Source organism: Balaenoptera acutorostrata, chromosome 4 (assembly GCF_949987535.1).
Source record: "Balaenoptera acutorostrata chromosome 4, mBalAcu1.1, whole genome shotgun sequence".
Taxonomy (NCBI): Eukaryota; Metazoa; Chordata; class Mammalia; order Artiodactyla; family Balaenopteridae; genus Balaenoptera; species Balaenoptera acutorostrata.
The window spans coordinates 73,426,639-73,451,170 of NC_080067.1; the positions used below are offsets into that span (position 1 = coordinate 73,426,639).

Below are 24,532 nucleotides of genomic sequence, written 5' to 3' on the forward strand. Positions count from 1 at the left end.
TATCTCCCTATTTTAAGGTCCATAACCTTAATTAAAGTTATTTTGCCAAGTAAGGTAACATAACAGGTTCCAGGGATTAGGACATGGTTAGCATTGGGAGCCATCCTGCCAACCACATATTTCCATATATTTAGGTTCTTTCATTTCTTTATCAACGTTTTGTAAATTTCAACCAATTTTGCACATGTTTGGTTAGGCTTTTTAGCTAAGCATTTTATTTTTTCTTTGAGTTATTGTAACCAGTATTTTTAAAAGGAGATTCTTTCCAATTGCTCATTGCTAGTCTATAGTAATATGTTTAATTTTTGTGTGTTGACTACACATCATCATGACTTTGCTAAACATACTTATTTAGTTCTATTTTTTAATAGATTCCTTAGGATTTTCTATGTTGAAAATCATGTCTTCTGTGAATAGCCTTATTGCACTGGGTAAGACTTCTAGAATGATGTTGAATAGTACTGAGAATGAACTTCCTTGCCTTGCTCCTGATGTTAGTGGAAAAACATTCAGTCTTTCAATATTAGATGTAATGTTAGCTGTAGGTTTTTTGTAGATGTTTTTTACCTATTGGAGGAAGTTCCTTTCTATTCTTAGTTTGCTGAGAGTTTTTATCGTTAATGGATATTGAATTTTGTCAGATACTGTTCCTGCATCAATTGATACGATCATGTGGTTTTTCTTCTTCAGACTTTAAAAATACTGAAACCAACCGTGAATTCCTGGGAGAAACTCTGCTTGGTTGTGGGATATCTGTAAATTTGTTTTCTTGCGCTGTCTGTGGTAGGTTTTGTAATCAGAACAATATTGATCTCATGACGTAAATTGAGAACCGTTATGTCCTCTTTTATTTTCTGGAAGAAATTATGTAGAATTGACGTTATTAATCCTTAAAATGTTTGGTAGAATTCACCAGTGAAACCATCTGGAGCTTAGATATTTATTTTTTGGACGGTTTCTACCTGCAAATACAATTTCTTCTAATAATATAGGTTTGGGTGAATTTTGGTAATTTGTGGTTTTTAAGATGTTGGTCCATTTCATCTAAATTGTGGAATTTATGTGCCTAGAATTTTTAGTATTGCCTTATGACAGTCATAATGCCTGTGTAGTGAAGTACCCTCTTTTATTACTGATATTAGTGATATGTGTTATTCTTTCCTTGTTGGCTCTCCTGTTTAAAGGTTTAGCAATTTTATTGTTCTTTTCAAAGAACCGACTTTTGGTTCTATTATTTTTTTCTGTGCTTATATTATTTCTGATTTAAAAATCTTTGATCTCTACTCTTCATTATTTCCCTCATTTTGCTTGCTTGGTTTAATTACCTCTTCTTTTTGTAGGTTCTTAAGGTGAAAGATTAGATGATTTTCTTGAGATGTTTCTTCTTTTTATATTGTGAGCTTTTAATACAGCAAATTTTTCTCTAAGCACTGCTTTAATTGCATCCCATGCATTTTGGTATGTTGGATTTTCAGTTTTGTTCAGTACAAAATGTTACCTAATCTCCCTTGAGATTATGTCTTTGTCTCATGGATTATTTAGAAGTATATTCCTTAATTTCTAAGTGTTTGGAGATTTTTCCTGTTATTTATTTATTTATGTATATTTATAGTTTAATTCTATGTTCAGAGAATGTACTTTGAATTCTTTAACATTTGTTAAGGTTTTATTTATGGTGCATAATGTTGTGGTGAATGCTTATGTATACTTGAAAAGAATGTGCTAATTTTTCCTTTTTAGAATCCTCAAAAAGTTGCTCCATGCACTCTGCCCAGGTTTATAGTTACATTCATTAAGAAAGACAAAGTGGCGTATGCTTACTTCATTTTACCCAGATTCAGAGCCTTCTGTGTTACTTTGCTGAAACTTCTGTTTATTAATAAATATTAGATTCTGAAATATTCTGCACAAGAATTCTTTTATGGTTCAAAAGCTATAAATTAGATAAAAGATTGATGAAGAAAATAACTCTGATTTATTAATAAGTGCTATCTCTTTTTCTGTAAAATGGAGTAATTGATAACTTCTCCTGTGTCCTTTAAAAGCTTGTTTGTCATATCTTAGGTCGGCATAGAAGCAAGACCCACTCAAACTTTATCAGTAAGTTAGAGAAAGGTAAAGGAAAGACCTAGATGGAATTAGGACGCAAGGAAGTAATTTAGCTGCAGGGCCAATTTGGAGATGACCATTTAGGGTTTGTGCCTTGGTGTTTATGTCCAAGTATTCACTGGGCAGGTAAAAGCAAAGGGTATCTGTCAACCAGGAATGAAGCAGATAAAGCTTCATTGTTGTAGGAGGTTAATCCAGCTTGGAGTAGGACCTTACAGGGAAAAAAATGCAGGCTCTTAGAACAGAGTGCTGATAAGCACCAGGTTGAAGGGCCAAGCTCCAACCAGGTTGCTGGGATTCAAAGAGTGCCTATGATCTGATTGTGGAGCTGCATATGGAATTAGGAAACTGATGGATGAATCCAGTCTTGTGGCCTTGTGAAATGCTGTTGTACAGAAGGAAGGCTGAGCAAATGGTGATTCAGAGGTAATACTAGCCTTGGGGTAGCAAACTTAGTTTCAGCCTGTTATCTCCTGGCCCAGTGAGAAAATCTAGTGATCAGGGCTGACCCAGAGGTAAGGAAATCTTGAAGCTTAATAACCGAGAATGCAGACACTAGAAACATTGATTTGCAAGGATAGATGTTAAAGTATATGATAACAATCATTATTAACACCATGGTTTTTATTTTAAAGGTTTTTTTCATGTGGACCATTTTTAAAGTCTTTGTTGAATTTGTTAAATTATTGCTTCTCTTTTATGTTTTTTGATTTTTTGGCCGCAAGGCATGTGGGATCTTAGATCCCTGACCAAGGGTCGAACCCGCATCCCCTGCATTGGAAGGCAAAGTCTTAACCACTGGACCGCCAGGGAAGTCCCAACATTATGTTGATTGCATAGAACTAATTATGTATTTGAAACTTCTTGCTAGACGGTACAGACATTATACTAGGAAACAATGGCATTAAATATGAGAGAAGTACTAATATCTAAGGGGAAGTGCAAAAATAATCATATAGTAAGTAGAATGGATAATGTAGGGAAGGCTGACTTGGGAATTTATTATATGTAGGTTCCAATCATCTGAAGCAAGGGCAGGGGCTGTTAAACCCCATCACAATAATCTAAAACTAGGTAGTACTTCAGACCATGAGAAACCATGCATTATTAGACAGATTCCTTTGCTTTTCTGACAGTTTCTTCATGTCTGAAAATACCCAGCGCCCCCTCCCCACAAGAAATAAGAATCAAAAGTGTATTACTGGACTTCCCTGGTGGTCCAGTGGTTAAGATTCCACGCTTCCACTGCAGGGGGGCGTGGTGGGTTCCATCCCTAGTCGGGGAAGTTCCGTGTGCTGTGCCGTGTGGCCAAAAAAGAAAAAAAAAAAAAGTGTATTACTAGTAACAATAAAATTCTGAGGCTGAATGCAACACAAGGTTAAATGAATCAGTCTTCCCAGAGAGGTTTCAGACCAGACACTAACACTGATACCTTCAGTCAGTCAAAACCAGCCTGCGCAATCACATTTTCTTTTCAGTCTGCTTTATTCTAATTCATCACAGGGCAGGACTGACCCTGGATTTGTGTTTGCACACAAGTTAGATTAGCTTTATCTTGGTGACCTGACTCCTTGCTGCCTCAAGTATAATCCAGTTACTCATGGAATTATCAATTAAGACTCTCAATCACATTAATTAGAATGTCTTCTAAGTGTTGCCATAGGAACTCAGAAGCTTATAAACAGGCAAATTGGGAAAATCTAGAGGTGTGAGGCTACTACTATTTTCTGTTTAAATGAAATCCTAAGATCTTAGTCTCCTATTCAAGGCCTTGCAATATTCTGATCCTAAAACCCCCTGCTTTCCAACAAAATCTTCTATAGTTCTTTTTCTAATACTCTGTGCTTGAGTCAAACTGAATTCTTTATAGACTCTTTCCTATTTATGTTCCATGCTTTCCTCTTTGAGCATTATTCGCCACTGAGTTTCTTTTCCCCACATTTTTCTTCTGCCTCAATTCTAAATTTCCAAACCAGTTCTTGCTCAGTTCAAATCTATGTCTTGTGTTTAGTCTTCTTTGTCTGCCTTAGCTGGAGTAATCTCTTTCTTTGGCTAATCTTCAATAGCACTTATTGGCCCCTTTCTGACTATTTTTACCACATTACTTTGTGTTGCAGTTATTTCTTGTACACATTTTAAGTCCCTGCTAGAGTCTGCTTAGTGCGAGAACTTCCGATAAATCTTTGAATATCCTAGAGTGCCTCTGCATGTGTATTATTCAAAGTTGATGTTGCTGAAGTGGTTTGCATGTGCTTTATCTCCTCTACTGGGGATAACAGCCCTACATCTTGCGTGCCAGAGACCCCTGTGATTGTATCATAGTGACTTGTAAACAGAAAGTGTTCAATACAAGTTTTATTGAATTAATGAATGACTAATGGAGACAACTCCCTAAGTTAATGGTATAAGAACTGGAAGGGAATGGTAGCGTTAAGAAAGAGACGTTTAATTTCTGAGATAAAATAGTTGTTTAAGATATAATATACTCTCCTGTGATTTGTGTACAATCATGCTAAATAAGAAGCACAGTAGAGATTTTTGGTGATGTGTGGTCAAGAGAGGTGACAGATGTTGGAAACTTGCATTGTCCTTAAAGTGACCACACACTCTGGATTGCTTGGACAGTACCATTTTGGACTGTACCTTTTGGTACTGTCCAAAAGGTATCTTTTGTTTCAGTGTAGTGCTCTTAAAAATGTCCCATTTCAAATGCTGTTAATGTTACCCTACTTATTAAATATCTTTTTGACCTTTTTAGACTACTGGGTTCCTGTGGTTGTGAAACTTGTGACATAGGCTAATGTTTAGGATAATAGACTTGTAGTTTTCCAGGTATGGATATAAATCTCATCTCTGTCACCTACTAGAAATATGGTCTGGACAATTTACCAAGACCAATGTAAGCACCCAGTATGGCTGTTGTGTTCAAAACAGAGAGTGGAAGTCTTAAGTATGGAATTTATCAGTAATATGCAGGTTTCAGTATTTATAACCCCACAGCGGTTTTATCAGGGACCAGATATGTTTAGAGTAGTAGGGAAAGAAATATTTCACAGAGTTGTTAAATCTCCAGCCCTTCTGCATTAAAGATCACACAACCGAATATAAGGGCATCAGTCTTTCTAGCTGGCTGTTTCAGCTGGTTATCAACAGCAAGGCTAAAGATCACAGAAATTGGAATTCAGCCTCATCATTCGTCTCTTCGAATGAGAAGATAAGAGCAGGCACAGCAGGGCATGAGGATTATACATTTCCCCTTACTATAAATTCAGAATATGGTGGACTGCAAACCAAGTCTGAATCCAGCATTTGTAGACTTTCTATTCATCACTAAGAAGGAAAACTGTCTGGATTATAAAATATTTCCAGTTGGGAATAAACAAGAGAATATGATGAAGGGTAATAAGAACAAACTCATCTACCAGAAATTCAACTCTGATGAAAAAAATCCAAAAAAATATTTTTTTAGTAGGCAGTTAGAGTTCAGTGATTAAGAGGCCGTTCTAGAGCCAGGCTACTGGAATTTGATCATTACTCTACCACTTTCTAGCCACAGGATCTTGGGTATGTTATTTACACGTGTCTCAGTTTTCTTATCTGTAATATGGGGATGAAAAAAGCCTATCTTACTGGTTGGTTCTGACAATTAAGTTTGTTAATATTGTAAAATTCTTAGAACAGTTCCTAGTCAATAGTCAGCATGCATATGCACGAATAGTATTTAAGCACTTGAGAGTAATAAATACTCTCCTTACCTTTGTATTTATATTGACAGGATGGGACTTCTGTGGTGTGTAATGAGTCTCTACTTCTATGGGATCCTGCAAAGTGATGCCTCAGGTAAGGGAATGTCTTTTGACAATCTATTAAAATGCAAGTCACGCATAGGGTAATGTCTCAAGTCTTTCTGAAAATGAGTTAAGAGAACATAACGTTGTTTATTTCCACTGACTTCTGTGGTAACATGGAATCTTAGATTTGACAGAATTATAGAATTTTGGTGCTGGGAGGAACCACTGATATCTTTAGTCTTCATGGAACAAAGTGCACTGGGGGGAGTGCACTTTCTAATTATAGGAATTTTCCATCACCTTCACATCCAAACCAACTAGAATCCTATTTCTTCCCCTTACCTCAGGTCCTATGGGAAAATAAATGACAGTGATGGTAGTACGACTCTGTTTTCCAAACTTGAGCCAGTGGTGGAGAAAGCCTCAGTGGTACCAGTCCACTGATACCTTATAGAAACAAGTAGATAAAGATGGGTTTTTGTCTACTGCTTCCATATAAGAAAGAAAGAACCGGTCATTAGGCTCATTCTTTCTTTGGATGTTGTTTCATAAGCATAAGAAGAGGCAGCCAAAATCTTTACTGAGTTTAAATAACCAAACTCAATTATCATGGACTTGGATCATATGACATTAGAGCTACAGGGGACTTGAAAGTCTGTCCTTGCAGGTCTCATCTCATCTTCAGAGGTACTGCTCAGAACCATTCTATGGTACCTCTAACTAGTGATCATCGAATTTTAGCCCATTATGTCTTTGGACTGATCAAGTTCTTAGAAATTTTTTAGTACATATAACTGAAATTTGTCTCATCATATCCATATATTTATTTGGTTCAACTACTGGATTTAAATAGAAAATACCTAATCCCATGATTCTCTAATTTTAATTCAGGGAACTAAGGTATCTTCATTTAAAAAAAGCTTGCCATGTATAATTTCCCTGAAGACCATGGACCATACTTTGAATATCATTGCTTTACTTCCTCTTCTATGTGACAGGCCATCAGAGATGTTAAAACAGTGGTCATAAAACCATGACCATGTTGCCAATACATGCCTTCAACTGTTCTTCACATGGCATGGATTCCTACCATCCTGATGGTCTTTTCTGGGTGTGTTTCAGTTTTGCTACACCACTTAAGGCATTTTATTGGAAACCAATAATAACACTAAAAGAGGGGTACAATTAGGACAGAGTACAGCTCAAAGCCAAGAGAAGGAGCGGTAACTTCTAACATTGTTGGCCCTTGGAGGCTTCACAGAGGAAAGGATATATTATAAGCAGAACTGATATTCAGCTGGGATGCACTAGTGTACAGCTCTACTGGCTGTTTAGACCAACATCTGTCCTGCTTGACTGAGTGTCCCATTTGACTGGCCAGTGTCCTGATGTCCTGATTTTTAAATATGCTGAATATAACGCCTGATTGTTGTTTGTTCTTATTTGATTTAGTTCTATCCTTGACTGGTATCTTCTTACAGAGGCCTTCCTTAACCATCTTAACTAAAATAGCCCTGCCAATCACTCTCTGTTCCTCTATCCTGCTTTAGTTTTCTTCATAACACTCATTATTTCTTGACACTATATTAACTCTTTCTTTTTTCTCCTCCTCCTTTTCTTCTCCTTCCCTTCCACCTTCTTCCTTTTCTTTTTCCTCCCCAACCCCCATCCTCCTCTCCTTTCTTTCTTTCTCTTTCCCTCCTTTTCCTCCATCCCTCCCTATTTCTCTGTTTTTAAGCTCCCTAAGGACAGAGACTTGTCCATTTTGTTTGTTACCCAAACACTTGGAGTAAAGATTGACATATAGACACAGAGTAGGAGCTCAACTTTTATATTTATACATATATATACATATATCTACAAATACATATATGTAAAATGGATGAAAAAAGTGTCCCTTCACATCCTTTTTTGCCCAGATTGGTTAATTTTATAATGGAACTTGTTTGGATTCATGCCGGCAATTCGTCAATGTGGTTTTATGTTCCCACCTTGAAGGAAAAGGGGGAGATGACTTTGTTACTCTTGTTAGAGATCAATGAAGTTTCAGAAGTTAGTGGTTGGTTAGTGCTGGTGCCTCCCTACTGGTCCTGGCCGTGTTGTTTTCTGAATGACCTTTACTGTAATCCATCCAAGGGGCCCCCACCCCACCCCCTCAAATGTTGTTGGAAAATGAGCTTTCTACCCAGGAACTGACTCATCATTCTGCCAGGGAAGCTGATTTCTTGAATAAGATACGTTCTCATACCAGCCCCATTGAGTCACCATGGGAGCAGGAAACATGTTGTAATGCCCTCAGCCCATCTGGCCCATGTTTATTTGCCTTCCTTATGAAAAGGTATATTGTGTCTGTGTCAGTGATGTACTTCCTAGTTGGAGGGAGAGGAACAAAAAGGAAGTGTTGTTGTCAAAAATAAAAGGGGCAACTGGCTCCGGGCTATGAGAGGAAAAAGGGATCAATGCACATACTGCGGGATCAACCAACCTCTCGTGCATCATGCCTCTTACAACGAGGTAGATGACAGTAGACTGGTTGGTCTTTCATGAGGCTTTTTTTGTGCTTTAGGTACCCATGTTAATGGAACCACAAGATTGATGTGAGGAAAAAAGGAGAAATAGCTTTAAAACCCTAAAGCTCTGTACATGTATATGATATTAGTAGGAGTTTTGTCTTGTTGCTCTGGACCCCTCCATGTGGACCCTTCTCTTAAGGAAAGCCCACAATTTTAAAAAGGAATTATAACAACATAAGAGCTTTATTTCCATGTGGTGCATTCAAGTGCAGTGAACTGGACTTCAAGGCAGACAATTCTGACTAGAGAACATAGTCTTTCTATAGCAGTTCAGTGATTTCCATCTTCACTCAGGAATGTGGGAGCAACATTTCATCTCTGGTGGTGATAAAAGCAAATAATCAAAAACCAACATTTACTTTCTTTTAAGGAATTAAAGCTTGGATAATTATAATAGTGATAATATAATTATAATGTGGTAGTTATAGTGGTGATAATAAAGCTTCCTTTGCTGAAATAAAATTCCCTTTGAATTTTACATATTCTATGTCATTTAGTTCTCACACCCAAAACAGAGCAGTCAGGGTGTTTCTTATTTGGTTAAGAAAATTAGGATCAAAGTGGCTAAGTGAGCTACCCAAAGTCACACAGCTAATACTTAACACATCTGTGACTTCAACTAGTTCCTCAGTTCCCAAGATGCATGTTATTTTTACTAAATACATTCCCCTTGTACTCTACTGGCAGATAAATAATTCAGAAAAAAAATATTAAGATCCAAGGGGTCACGGGTTTTGCTAACTGTTAAAGAACCACTCAGTAATAGATTTCTGTGTTTTCTAGATAAGAAGTATCTTTACTCGCCCTGCCCCCTCACTTAAGGTGCCCCCCTCCATTGCAGTGATTTTCCCCCAGGAAGCAAATCACTGTAGTATAAGCTCAAAAGTCAATATTCCTGTTTTTGCTTATTATAGAATTAAACATTTCTAATACTAAACTCAAAGAAGTGCTCCTTTGCAAGAATCCCAAAAGCAAACTTTGACTTGTCACACATTTCTCTTTTGGTGTGTTTCATTGGCAGCATGCTAAAAAGTTGAATTGTTAAAGCTACCTTTAGAGTAGAAATAAACATTTGGAACTTGTGATTCCAAGTTGGGGAGGTAGTTAGAATGGCACCACATATAATATGGTGAATTTAAAAAATACTGCCATATAAAAATTATTTGCTACACAGTCCACATAAAAAGTGATAGCAATGAATTTTCTTCCCCAAAGACATGCACACACACACATACACACACACACACACAGATCTTTGAATACAGCTTTTTATTTCAAAGTCAACAAACAGTTGACTGTGTGCCAGGTGCAGGGCTAGATTTCACTCACATTATCATTAACTTCACAGAAAACACTGTGATGCAGATGGGGTGTAGGTATTCTTACACCCGTTTTATAGTTTAGGAAATGTAAAGCCAGGGAGTGGTCTCAGTTAACGGTACTCATGATAAGGTTTCAAAGGCTGCCTTCCCTCCAAAAGCAGAGCTCTTTCTTTTATACAGCATTACCTATCCTTAGGGCTTTCTTCTGCTAACGGAGGTAAGATCCCCTTATTTCTTTATCATTATTTTTAAGAAATTTGCAGAGGATGGAAATAATCGTGTGGCTTATTGAGAGTGAATTACACTATGTAAAATAAATAAATAAGTAAAAACATTGTGGCTTACCAGGAATCAAGAGACACTGGTTCAAGTTCTGACTGTTTCACTTTGTGAGCTGTTTAATGACATTAAATTCATTTAATCATTCTGTTTCACTGTGTCCTTACATATAAACCAAAACAACCAACCAACTAACAACAGCAAAATAACCATCCAACCAGCTAAACCAACCAACAACAGCAAAAAGCCAACCAATTCTTCCTTCTTGCTTTTTTATTAAAGAGCATTATGGGTCTTATTATACACCATGGACATACTCAGGGTACACTCTTGCTATTATTTAATTATTTCTAATGACAAGTGTTTATCTTACAATGATTTCACTTTATTCTAAAGGTCATGTGTTTGACCATTTCATACTGTAGAAACCAGGGTGAATAAAGGAAGGTTCTTATTGTAAGTATCTTACAGTAAAATTTGAGAGAAAGAAGAGAAAATAAATACCAAACAAATTGCATGAGACGGCAGAGAAAGTTATTAGTCCTGTAGGGTGGTACTGAGGACGACTTCTTAATCAAACCAACGACTGCTCTTTTCTAGGAGAAAATGTATCTCTTATTTGGGAACAGAATAGTTCAGTTCAGCTGAATTCGGGGATAGTGTGAAGGCGTTTAGAAGCCAAGCTGGAAAGGTAAGTTAGGAACAGATTGTGGAGGACAGGAATCCTTGCAGGTGAAGGGAATATTTGTGTTTAATGTATTTTAGATATAGTTGGCTAGTTCTTTTTTTTTTTTGGTCTTTCTTCTACAAGGATCTATAATATTTTAATGCTATGAAATGGTTCTTTCAGCTTTTGGTAAATATTCAATTTGTTGCCAGCACCAGTGGCCTCATATTATTTGAATATGCTCTTTGAAAAACTCCATATTTGGATCTACTTGTGACATTCAGTCCTGTCTCTGTTGCTCATGGCTGGTCATCCTGAACACACTTCGTTTCTATGGAATTTAGTCCAAACGTTTGAAGAATGTGTGAAGAATATAGTTTCATTTTATTCTTAGACCTAAAGGTCATTGGAATTATAACATTCACCCTGATGTCCTATAAATGTTTCTTCTTGGGAGCAGGTATCTTCACTTCTTTTTTTTTTTTTGAGCTGCACTGAAAGACACTGATGTTTATTTTTAAGTTACTTGTACTTCCCAAGGGTGGGTATTGAAAAGAGATTTGAGTACCACAATTTATTGGCCTGATGCTAGCTTTGCAGTTATAAATTCTCTAGAAAGGCTTCTTGTATCACAGCGATAATTCTATGTTTAGAAAAATGACCTGATTCTTCCATCACATGTGTGAGTTAAGAGAAGCCACTATCTTTGCAGGGAATACATGGGTGTATATGGTTATAAGTGACAATATCTGGCTTATAAGACAGTCTTCTGCACTTTGAATTGCCTTTGTTTCTGCATTCCCCCTTCCCCAATATTTGTTTCTGCCATATTGAGATGAGCTTTGTAGAACCAGATGACCATCTGATTATCAGTGACTCACTCCTGGGCTAGTTCTCACTCCTTTTATTTCACTATTTTAAAAATTCCTTTTCTATTTAGTTGATGAACTTCTTTAAAAAATAAAATATACATCTACCCTTGAGGTAACAACACAATAATTACTTTATTCTAAAATTCACTAGGTGCTGCAATCACTCATTTATTTTTGAGGGACATAGAGAAAATGGATGCATTTTATAAATAATATGAGAACCTCAGTCAATAACTTCAAGTACCTGCCATCCAAACCTATAAAAGCAATATACAGAATTGCCTTCTTTTGTCTTTCTCAGTTTTAGAGGCAGTAGGAATAATGAAAATACAAGGCGGCTGAGAAAATAAGAGAAAAGAGACAAAATAATCACACACTTGATAATCTAGACTTGGCTGAGTTCTGTTGTTTTCATGAATTTCATTTCTCCTTCTACCACCAGAATCAAAACTCTTGGTAAAGCTGTACATTATTGGGAAATAAATACCACTTTCCTACAGTGTTTGTCAGTAGTGTCTGGAATAATAGTTTAAGGCTCTTTGTCCATCATCTCATTGTTTTGTTTGTTTTTTTTTTTGCTTCCGAGATACTTGCACATTTTTTGAAGTACTCCTTGAGGTAAGCAGGAGTGTCCATTTTGATATATAAACCAAGGTACTGATGTTTGCATTTTCCTCATAACTTATGTAACAGAACATTGTGGTCCTTTTAAAGTCTGGGCTTTCCATGCCAGCGAGAAGGACCAACCGAAGAGTATTTGCCAACTATGCTTCCTCCATGGAACCTGTGTAGATATTCAAGGGGAAAGACACAGAGAGGCCATCCATCAGTTACTGGTAGCTTTTCTATATAAACATAACTCTTTATTAATTTAATACCGTGGGTTTTATTTGATTCTTAATTGCTTGCATACAAGTACAACTATAGTTGAAATATAGGACTCTATTATTGTTAAAGCAAACACAGATATACAAATTATTTTCCCCAAGCAAATCTCAACCATTATCAGCCATTATTTAATATAGCTTTGTTTGCTCTTTTTTACTGTGGGAAGAAAGCTTTAATCCTTCACCATGGACTTGTTTGCTGTTTAAACACATTACACCTAATAGCTTAAATTGATGCACCTGAGTTAATTCTGTCCTTCCCTAGATCCTCTGGGACTTCAGACTGCCCCAAAGGCTTCTTAATGAACTAATTTTTGCTTTTCAGATAGAAAGCATTAATTTTATCCTCATAGTTTTCTAATTTGCTTTGGACTCTTTGATCTATTTGGTCCCCTGAGGAAAACAGAATTTCTCTTATGCAAGACTTTTTCGCATCCATGGCTTGCTTCTAAATGTCTTTTCAGCACTTTTAAATTGTTCACTCAAGGTAAAGGAAAATAAAGAGAAGGAGTGGGGGTGAGGAGAGAACAAGAAAGAAAAAGAAGAGAGGAAGAAAGAGAAGAGATAGTGATAGAGATAGAGACAGGGTGAGAGAGAGGGAGATACAAAGAGAAAGAGGAGATACAGAGAGAGTCTTTCCACAGAGGGACTTTGCTGCATTTGATGCAAACCCAGGTATATACTTTTTCAGATCATTAAAAAAAAAACTATTTTAAGTACCGCACTTAAATACTCTCTTTTTTTTAACTGAACTTTGCATTGGATGGTATCCTTTTAGAACAGTTCGGTTTTGTTTTGTTTACCTTCTGACTCTTTCCTTTCTTCCTAGTATGTTAAAATGATAAGCTGAAATAGAAGCCTTAAGTATTATAGAAGTTTCCTTGTATCTAGTGTACCTCTAGCCAAGAGAGCTATCAGCATCTTCAGGATACTTGTATTATGAAGGAAGTATACAGCAGAGGTGGTAGAGGCATAGAGCTATGCATGGCCTTCATGATACTGAAGGAAGAGGAGATGGCAGGCAAGAGTGCTCCCTTATGCACTCTGCATACGTAAGGTCTAGGGCAGAAACAATCTGCTGTTTGCAACTGACACTGAGCTGTAAAATGTCTTTCCTTTTAGCAATGTATTGCTGGAGGCTCAGTAGAAACCCAGCTTGTATTTAGGTCTAAGAGGAGGGTGTAGCTTTGTTTGGAGGATAGTTGAAATAATGGAAAGTGTGAATAGAGCAATTAATAAATGGAAGTGTTGGAGGAGTCTCTCCCACTACATACAATGTTCTTTGTGAGGTGCTAAGTGGGATTTCAGGAAGAAAGTGAAGACAGGGTCTTTGTTCCTGGTTGCTTTATTAAAGCAAGCTCTTAGTTATCTCACCTTTATTACTCTAAATATCCTCTTATTAAAAACGTTCTTCCTCTTATCTACAATGCAGTGATAGTTGATGACTGCAAAATAGCCATGAAGCATTATACAATACTGAATTTTTGTAATGACTAAAGGAAGATCATGTTAAGCTAAGCATGGCTTTAAATGTCTTTTATTCTAATTCTCTTTAAATTGGTAATAACTATATAGTGGAATGTGCATGTGTGTGTGTATAATAAAAAAAGAAGGAGGGTTAAGGAAATAACATTAACTGAATCAGGGAGTAGTGTTTGTGTGCGTGTGCGTGTCTGTGTGTGTGTATTAATATGAAATATTACATAAATTTCTGAAGAGCCTCATAAGATAGAGATAGATGTTTTCATCTGTCTTTACCAGTGAGGAACTCCAGATTCAGAAAAGTGAATCTTACTATTATTAAGTAGTAAAACTTGTCTACCTGATTGACTTTAAAATGCATGCTATTCGCTCAATACCACGCTGCCACTGAGTTCTTTATGATTAAAACTCTTCCCTTTCTAAATATGCCAACCAAAGCTGTCAATAATTGATGATACGGAGCACACACATTTGAAAGGAAACATTCAACCAATTAAAAAAACAGAGAACATAGGATGTAATTTTTCATGTTGCAAATACTATTTCAAATTGATTTGTTCCAAGCTTCCTGAAACATATACAGTGTACTACAATTGTGTATATTAGATCACATACATTTTTCCAAGGTTATAAAAAATTTCCTAAGGGAAAGCAGTTCTTAACAAGATTGCAGATGGATGAAGGAACAGTGGTTCAGTGCAGATGCAGCGGGTTTGAGTGGAATGGCAAGCTGTTAACTTTAGTATGTGGCAAGTTTGCTTTGGCATTATTCATTTGGCTTCCCCCGTGGCTAACTCAGAGATATTGACTGTAACTCCCTGTCTTCTCCTTCTTATCCAACTACAGAGGCTCTATCCCTGTTGCTAGGTGTCTAGGGACCTTGTAAATGATGTTTACCTGTGGCTCAAACAATTTTTTTTGGTACCCAACAGTGTATAGCTTTAGAAAATTATTTTCAGTCAAAAAATGCCAGGTTTTTTTGTTTTTTTTTTTTTCTGCTAGACTTTGGCAGTGATTGGGTGTGAATTTTGAAATTTGATGGTGGATTTACTCCACGTTCCATTTTATTTCTGGTGGGGCTGGAATGTTTCATCTTTTTCAGAAACTATCACTTGTGTGTGTGTGTTGGACAGAGGGAACAAACATACCCACTGAACTGAGAAGGCATCTTGAGGCTGAAAAATGAGGCAGGCAGCTCCATATAATCAATGGATCAGTTTCTTATAAGTAACTTACAAGGTGAGATCAGGTTTGGGTGGACAAGTGTTCAGAAGCATTCACAGCTGCTTTCTGCACCACCGAGGGGTTATAGTTAACCTAGGGTATGGAGTTAGGTAATTGGAAACAGGACATGCATTCCTAAGTCAAAATTCATGAATGGGTAACTAGTCTTGTGGGTGCCATGAATACGTCAGCAAAGGTTTTCGTCATTGTGTGGGGACTAACAGAGCATAGCGGCCACCTGATCCTAATAATTATGAAGCAATATCTATTAACTACAAAGCCTCTGATGACAGAGAAGTGACTCACTGTACAGTACAGTCCTGGGTAGGGTCAGCGAAGGACAAGAGAACCTGTAAAGGCCAGAATGGCGTCAGTTATGCTAACAGCCAAACACTGTGGCAATAAAACTGCTAGAATAACTGTTATCTGGATTCAGCAAGTGTGCAAAAGTTTGGACAGGGGGCATTATCCCTGATCCATACCCAGTGCGAACTCTCCAGAATCACAAACCTGAAAAAGTGTTCAGGTTTAATGCACAAGTCTTGCTTAATCCCAGGGAAATCTGTGTTTTCATAGGCTAGTTATCCATTTTAAAGCGTGCAATACTTTTATCACAGAAGGATAAGTATTTCCCTCCTGTTTTGAAAATGTACCTTTGTGATGTAATAGAAACAGGTCAAACATCTACATGACGTTCATATCTAGGGAAGGTGGTCCTTCATGACTAGATTTGGAACCCAGCTCAGCAGATGTTTCCTGGGCACCTGTTAATATGCAAAGCTTTGTACCACAGGGGATGTAAAGAAGATTAAGACACTTTGCATTCATTCATAGTCTATCAGTATGTGCTATACACTGTGCTTGCCTGTATTTATTGGTAAACAAGACAGAAATGGTATCTGCCATCATGGAGCTTAGTCTTGGGGAAGCTGTAGGACAGAAGAAAATAAGTAAATAAACACATTTTTAAAAAGTGAAGATTATCTATAGGGCATTATACTGATGGAAAATAATAGGACAATACTCCCATTGTTGGGTGGTTGAGAAAATCTATTTGAGAAAATGACATATTCTATTGAGAAGTGAAGGAAAGAAGGACCACCATGCAAAGCAGAGAGAAGGCAGTGGATGGCATGTGTGAAGGCCCTGAGCCATAAGGATCATGACACCAGTATTGGTGGAGCTTCAAGAACTTGGGGAAACTTTCAAATATACAATTCAGTGTTATCAATTATAGTCCCCATGCTATACATTATATCCCCATGACTTACTTATTTTGTAACTGGAAGTTTGTACCTTTTGACTCCCTTACCCATTTCACCCACCCCTCCATCTCCCACCTCTGGCAACCACCAATCTGTTCCCTGTATCTATAGACTCAGGTTTTTGTTTATTTTATTTTAATTTTTAGATTCCACATATAAGTGAGGTCATATGATGTTTTTCTTAGTCTGACTTATTTCACTTAGCATAATGCCTCAAGGTCCATCCATGTTGTCACAAATGGCAAGACTTCATTCTTTTTTCATGGGTGAATAATGCAATAATAATATTATATCCTTTTTTATCCATTCATCCATTGAAATTGCTAAGTGAGTAAATCTTTTTTTTTTTTTAACGTCTTTATTGGAGTATAATTGCTTTACAATTCTGTGTTAGTTTCTGCTTTATAACAAAGTGAATCAGCTATACGTATACATATAACCCCATATCTCCTCCCTCTTGCGTCTCCCTCCCACCATCCCTATCCCACCCCTTTAGGTGGTCACAAAGCACCGAGCTGATCTCCCTGTGCTATGTGGCTGCTTCCCACTAGCTATCTATTTTACATTTGGTAGTGTATATATGTCCATGTATAAATCTTAAAAGTCCTCATCACAAGAAAAAAAATTGTAACTATGTATGGTGACAGATGTTAACTAGACTTACAGTGGCAATCATTTCACAATATACACAAATATCAAATCATTATGCTGTATGCCTGAAACTAATACAATGTTGTATGTCAATTATACCTTGATAAAAATATTTTTAAAATTCGCACACACACACACACACAAAAAAAAAAAGAAAAAAGAAAAGAACTCTGGGGGAAGGGGCCTGAGATGAGGAGGAAGAGGTAGTCAGAGTCTAGGGCCTATTACGGGTGTTATTTCATTTACCTTCATGCCACAAAAGGTCACTGAAAGGACTTGAGCAGGTCCCTGACATTATCTAGTTATTGAATGTTCATGCTACCCACCATGTCAGAAATAGCTTGGAGAAGATTTCAGTTTCTCTCAGTATGGTGGACAAGGTCCCCTAAACAACCCTTTTCCTGTAAAGCAGCTAGAAATGCAGCATTTAAAAATAAATGTCTTGCTGAGTTGGTAAGAAATTCTCGGAGGACAAAATTGAAGGGAAAACAGGAATCCAGAACAGAAAGGAAGCCAGCTCTGCAGCTGGCGGTTACCCAAGGTAGCATCCAGAGTCAGTGGAAAAAGATGTATTTAAATGCTAGGACATTTGGATAATTTCTATAAAAATAAAGTTAAATTCTTACCTTATTCCTTACCCCCAAACAAATCTCACTTGAATTAAATATTTAAATGTAAAAAAATAAATTAAACCCTAAAAGTACTTGAAGAAAATATATGCAAGTGTTTTTATAATGTTGAGATAGAGAAAGCCTTTCTAGATATATCATTAAGGGTAGGGGCCATTACAGAAAATTAGATATATTTGACTACATAAAGATTGACAAAATTAGTGGAGCATCAAAATATTATAAGTTAAAGGATGAATGAAAACTTGGGAAGATACAGGTATATGGCAAATGGTTAAGTCAGTACAACACAAGGAGCTCTTGCACCCAAAAGAAATCCTTCCAATGTAAAGTATACTCCTTGAAAAAAATGAGAAAATATTTTTAACTGGAAGTTCAGGCAGTTCAAGAAGAGACAAACAGATGGCTCATACTAAAAAGAAGTCAAATTCATGAGTAAGATGATAGATGCAAATTAAACCAACGAGATATCATTTTTCACCCATTATATTAGCAACAATTAAGGAGAACAGTCCTACCTAGCATTAGACAGGATGTGGTGATCTAATGACCAAGTGTGGTGTTCTCATACCATGTGGGTAAGAGTGTCCCTTGAATAGACTTTGTGAAGGGTACCTTGACTGTTTGTTTCAAAGACACCAAAGTGCCTCCCATTGACCTTGTAATGAACATTCCACACATATACCCTAAAGAAATAATCAGAGAAGTACATCAAGCTGTATTCACAACTTTATTTGTCATACAGTTGTTCAAATAGGTAACATTGGACAAAGCAACGTAAATATCCATTGATAGAGGATACCAAAAAAAATGGAGAATACTATTGTCTTAAAAAATATAAATTTATATTTATTGATAATGAAATGAGTTTATGATAGATATTTCTGTTTAAAAACAGGTACCATACAGCAGTTTTTAAAGTCTGAAACCTTTAAAAACAGTGGCAGTTGTTTGCTGAAGCTAGATTGCAGTGGTTTATGAGAGCCATTTGTTCAATATTTAGGAATTATGTGAACCAGCTATTAAATCATTGCTAGTTTGAAACTGGCTTTGGTGAGAGTATTTACCCTATGGAAATTAATAAACAGATGCTACAAATCAGCCCCCGCCCTGCCCCAACCCTGGTTTACCACACACCACTGTGTGCATGTGTGTGTAATTACATACGTGCGCACGTATAGCAAACCTTCCGTAGAATACACCCAAATCTTAACAGTGATTATCTTTAGAAAGTGGAATTATGTTTGAGTTTATTTCCACCATTTAAAAATAATTTTGTATCATCTGACTATATTACAATCTAATTATATGTATAACTAGAAATATAGAGTAACAATTTTTGGAAGTAAGAAGGAATGAAGACCTGAACCTTTGGAGTGCTTGGGATGGTAAGCAAGGGGCAATTGTGAGATATTGTTGTTTAAACATTAGCTCTTTGTTTCTATCTTTAAAATGATATGTTAATAACTTCCATAGAACAGAGATAATTTCAATATTCAGGAAATGCCCTTGGAAAACTATCAAGTTAGGTGATTTGTGAGGGAAAAGTGATATTACTCTTGAATTTCCTGCATTATAACTGTGGCTAGTATTTGTGTATTTGTTAGATATGTAATGTCAAGAAGATGAAAATTAGCCACCCAAATTTTTGGAAGTTGAAATCAGTGAGTTCTCGCTTCTCCACTTCAAAGTTTTCCAATACTGGATACTCAGCCCAAAAAGTAGTTATGTACCCTAATTCTTGCCTGTTTTATCTGCTCATTTAAACATTTTGATTGATTAAAGGCAGTTTTCTTTTCCTTTTTTTTTTTAAAGCGATCAATACTACAAAGTATACTCAGCCAATTACCAATATTTCAGTATCTGTAGACATGGTTATACATGTGTTAAACAAATGAGTACTTCTTCCTTCAACTGGCAGCATTCCTTCATTTCTCTATGTAGTAAACACATACTATTGGGCTTATAGTATGTGCCAAATATAGTTCATATTATCTTTATATCAACTAATCATTATAGTGATGAACAACATCATATAGTGTTTTATAGTTTAAAAATGCTCACATTCTATGATCATCAAAAACAATAAATTATATCATTATTCTTGTTTTGCAGATAAGGAAACAGAGATTTGGAGAGACTAGGCGACTTAGCCATAGTCATAAAACAGTAAACAGAAGAGCCAGAGAACCAGGACACAAACCCTTGTCTTGTACTCCCAACCTATTATTCTTTTTCCTGGTATACCCAGGGGATTCCAACCCTTTCACTACTAAGGACATTATTTATTTTATATTTTTTCTAAAGACTCCATGTGTTGAAAACAGTAGCAACCAGTCATGTTAGCAGTCATCACTACATCTATGTTAAGAACATATTCGTCACTCAAAATAGAAACTTTGTATCTATTAGCTGCCATTCCACGAGACTTCTTTCCCCCTTCCCTCAATTCTAAACAACCACTAATCTACTTTCTTTCTCCATAGATTTGTCTATTCTGGACATTTCCTAGAAATGGAATCATATGTAGCTTTTTGTGACTGGCTTAGAATAATGTTTTCACTTAATGTTTTAAAGGTGCGTCCATGTGTAGCATGTATCAGTACTTCACTGTCTTCTATTGATGAATAACTCCGTTGTTTATACATTCATCATCGATGGGCATTTGGACTGCTTTTACTTTTTATCTATGATGAATAATGCTACTGTGAACATTTGTGTACAAGTTTTGTGTGCACATATGTTTTCATTTCTCTTGGGTATATACCTAGAAGTGGAATTGCTGGGTCACATGGGAACTCTTTGTGTAACATTTTGGAGGACTACCAAAGTATTTTCCAAAGTGACTGTGCCATTGTAAATGTCTTTTGAAGTATGGAATAGCAGATGAGTCTCAGGTTGTGTATGATAGATACCACAGCTGCATTCCAGGATGGTTCCTTAAGGTTAAATACATTGCATCAAAAAAGAAGAGATCATGGTGAATTCAGAGGTCTTCCCCGGACTCAACCCCCTAATCTGTGATGTAAGAGGGGAACATTTGAGCAGTTCCTTTTTTGTTAGGGTAGCAAATTTAAATTTCAGTGCTATGGGAGCTCAGAAAATGCCCTGGATAATTCACAATATGTAATGTAGAGAAAAAGAAATCCTGGACTAAAGTCAAATTTGGCTCCATGTGACTCTCTGTCTTTATAAAATTAAGATGATACTATTGGCCGTACCTACCTCGCAGAGTTGTTCTGGAGATTCAGTGAGATATACTCAGTTGAATAAACTTGAAAACTGACACCATGCACTGGCATATGGGTAAGCACCAACTGATTTCCTTTATTATGAGATTAGGATTGAGATTTTTGTACTTGAAGGTGGGTGTTTGCCCATAAGAATCCACATTTCCAAATGCAGTTAATCTCTTGTCAAAGTCCCTAGCCAATCACTGATCTGTTTTCTGTTTCTATAATTCTGCCTTTCCAGAATTTTATACAGATGGAATCATATGAGACTGGGCTTCTTTCACTTAGTATGATGCATTTGAGATATATCCACACTGTTGAGCATAATAGAAATTCATTCCTCATTGCTGAGTAGTATTCCATTGTAAAGGTGATACCACAGTTTGTTTATTCATCAGCAAGTTGAAGTTCATTTGGCTGCTTCAAGGTTTTGGTGATAATGATTAAGTCTGCTATAAACATCTGTGTATAGGCTTTTGTTTGAACATGAGTTTTCATTTATCTTTGGTAAATACCTAGAACTAATATTGCTAGGTTGTATTGTAAGTATATATTTAGCTTAATAGGAAAATGTCAAACTGTTTTCTAAAGTGATTGTACTTCATTTTGCATTTCCATCAGCAACAAATGAGAGTTCCAGCTGTTGCATATCCTTGTGAACACTTGGTATTTTCCACTTTAAAAATTTTAACCATTCTAGTAGGTGTGTAGTAGTATCCTGTGTGATTTTTAATTGGCATTTATCTAATGACTAATGATTTGGGGCATCTTTTCATATGCTTATTCACTCTTTGTATGTCTTCTTTAATAAAATGTCTGTTGAAATCTTTTATCCCTTTTTAAATTATTTGTTTTCATATTGAATTTTGAGAGTTCTTTATATATCCTGGATATGTCCTTTATCAGATGTGTAATTTTTTTTTTTAAAGAGGCAGCTTTATTTTATTTTATTTATTATTTTTATTAGCTTCTTTTTCTTTTTTTTTTTTTTTTTTGGCTGTATTGGGTCTTTGTTGCTGCACTCAGGCTTTCTCTAGTTGCAGCGAGCGGGGGCTACTCTTCGTTGTGGGGCACAGGCTTCTCACTGCAGTGGCTTCTCTTGTTGCGGAGCACGGGCTCTAGGCATGCGGGCTTCAGTAGTTGCAGGACTCGGGCTCAGTAGTTGTAGCACATGGGCTCTAGAGCACTAGGGCTTCAGTAGTTGTGGCACATGGGCTTAGTTGCTCTGTTGCATGTGGGATCTTCCCAGACCAAGGGTGGAACCTGTGTCCCCTGCATTGGCAGGCAGATTCTCAACCACTGTGCCACCAGGGAAGTCCCATCAGATGTGTAAATTTTTAAATCTTTTTTTCTCATCTGTGGCTTGTATTTTGCTAACCTTTAATTTTTCCAGTTATTTTCAAGTCCTATTCTTCGGCCTGTCACTGAATCTACCACTATTCTCTTTTTCACTCTGCATGTTTACAGAGATTCTTGGCTTTTTCAGGCACGGTGGGGGTATGGGGGGTGGGGTGGGGTATGAGATGAAAAGGACAATTGTCCTATTAACAAGGAAACTTTAGGTAGTTGGAAAGAGAGTCCAGATATCTAATCGTCTATAACCCATGGGCTGACGTTCTGAGTACCATAACGGATGTATAGACAGTGTGCTATACTACAGAGCATTGCCATTCACTGAGGTTTCTGGTTATTAAAATATTTTGAGCACAGACTCTACAAGAGAGAAGCAATAAAAGTTCTGGATAATTAAGTTCCAGAAACTGTCATAAAGTGGCTGCCCCCTCTATGTATGATCAGTGATGATCAGTGATGATAGGGCCGCTGGGGGATGGAAAAGTGATGTATGATCAGTGATGATAGGGGGGCTGGGGGATGGAAAAGTGATGTATGATCAGTGATGATAGGGGGACTGGGGGATGGAAAAGGAACAGGCACTAGGCAATGTCTTTCTCATCTTGGTAAATCATAGTCCTCTAATCCAACAGTTGTGGAGCTAGAGGACCACCTCAGAAGTGATTAGCTTCACTGCCTCCACATCCCCCAGCCCAGGTTACTGTAATTGTCTCTTTTGTCATCATTTGTGGTTTGTATAAGTAAAAGCAGAGATAACAAGTGGATAAAGAAATTTCGTTCTTGACACTTGTGGAGGTGCATGTGTGTGTGAACCATCAGACAGCCTCAAGGAGCACAAACGTATTTCCCAATCCAGTCTTCATCTGTGCCATAATTATCATTAATATGTGGCACTCGTAAGTCAGAGTTCCTTACCCTGTATAATCCTAGTCTCCCACTCTCATGCTCAACTAAACCATCCCACCCTCTGTAATCCAACCCCAGCTGATTTACAGACCAGTTATGGCTCCCTTGCCCTCCCTGCCTTTACTTACAATGTTCCATCAGCCTGGATTCCTCCCTCTGTATCTGTCAGCACACATTTTATTCATTTTTCAGGCTTAAATCAGATGTTATCTCTTCTGTGAAGGCTTCATTGAACTCCCCACCCTCCCCTGCAGTCAGAATTAAGAGCTCCTTTTACCCTCTTATGACACATTGCATCTTTTTCTTTTTCGCATTTACTTTATTTTGCTTTGCATTGAGATTAATTATTTGGCTGTCTGCCCTCTCCAGATAGTGAGACCTTTGAGGGCAGAAACCATGTCTTCCCTGTGTCTTTATCCCCCCATTGGAGCCGATTATAAACTGTTGCATGTAGTAGGTTCTCATTGAGGGTTTATTGATTGAAAGACATGGCATAACCCACGGTTCCCCTTGCTTTGTGAACCAGACAGAAGAGGTGTCTGAGTGGCTGATAGTTGTAAATGGAGGTGACAGGGTGATCCGATGTGTTCTAAGCCAAGTGCAGTCTTGTTTCCCTCTTGGCTGTGATTATGCTCTCCTGTCTAGAATAAGAAAAGGGTGATTTGATTTTGAGTAATAAGCAACCCAGTTCTAACTGTGTACCTTAAATGCCTTCCATTGTTCTGCTTAAGGTGATTTTCTACCAGCATGAAATGTTCTCCTTCCCAGACAGTTGATAGAGGAGCTGAGTCATGCCTGACCATATTTAATAAGACAGAGGCAGCTAATACCTGAGGGAGCTGCCTTTGAGGACAAGCTAACTTTTCTGACTCCTCTGCTTTTCAAAAGTGTGTGTTGTGAGAGAAACTTGAGCATGAAGATAGCTTCAGAGTCTCCTCTGGAAACAAGACTACATGATGACACTCTTTAATTCAGACAGATGTGATCTGCCCCACTGCCTCTTGGCTGTGATATGTGTCTTCTGATGCTGGAAACTGCTAATCATGGATTTTATGCTCCTTATTAAAGAGACTCATTCAGTTTGTCCCACTTTCTGTTAACAAGTGTCCACCCACTCCCACTCTTGTCCTTGAAAAACTGGCTTGATTTTATATTTTTAAGTTTCAGGCTAGAAAACACTGTTGAAGTTAGCACTGATTATAAACCCATCGTATTATAGAGATGGAAAGGGTTAGAGATCGTCTGGTTTTACTTCCTTGTATTATACATGAAAAAATAAAATCCAAGAA

General features: G+C 37.1%; 1 protein-coding gene across 3 annotated transcripts in view; it reads left to right on the top strand.

Moving 5' to 3' along the window:
- IL1RAP (interleukin 1 receptor accessory protein) overlaps nucleotides 1-24,532 on the top strand; it is a 123,768-nt gene that overhangs the window by 37,295 nt on the left and 61,941 nt on the right. For all 3 annotated transcript variants that reach the window (XM_007195207.2, XM_007195209.2, XM_007195208.2), the window contains exon 2: nucleotides 5,885-5,949. In XM_007195207.2, the coding sequence (XP_007195269.1) occupies nucleotides 5,886-5,949 (64 nt within the window). In that variant the 5' untranslated portion in view covers nucleotide 5,885. The remainder of the gene's footprint in view (nucleotides 1-5,884; nucleotides 5,950-24,532) is intronic.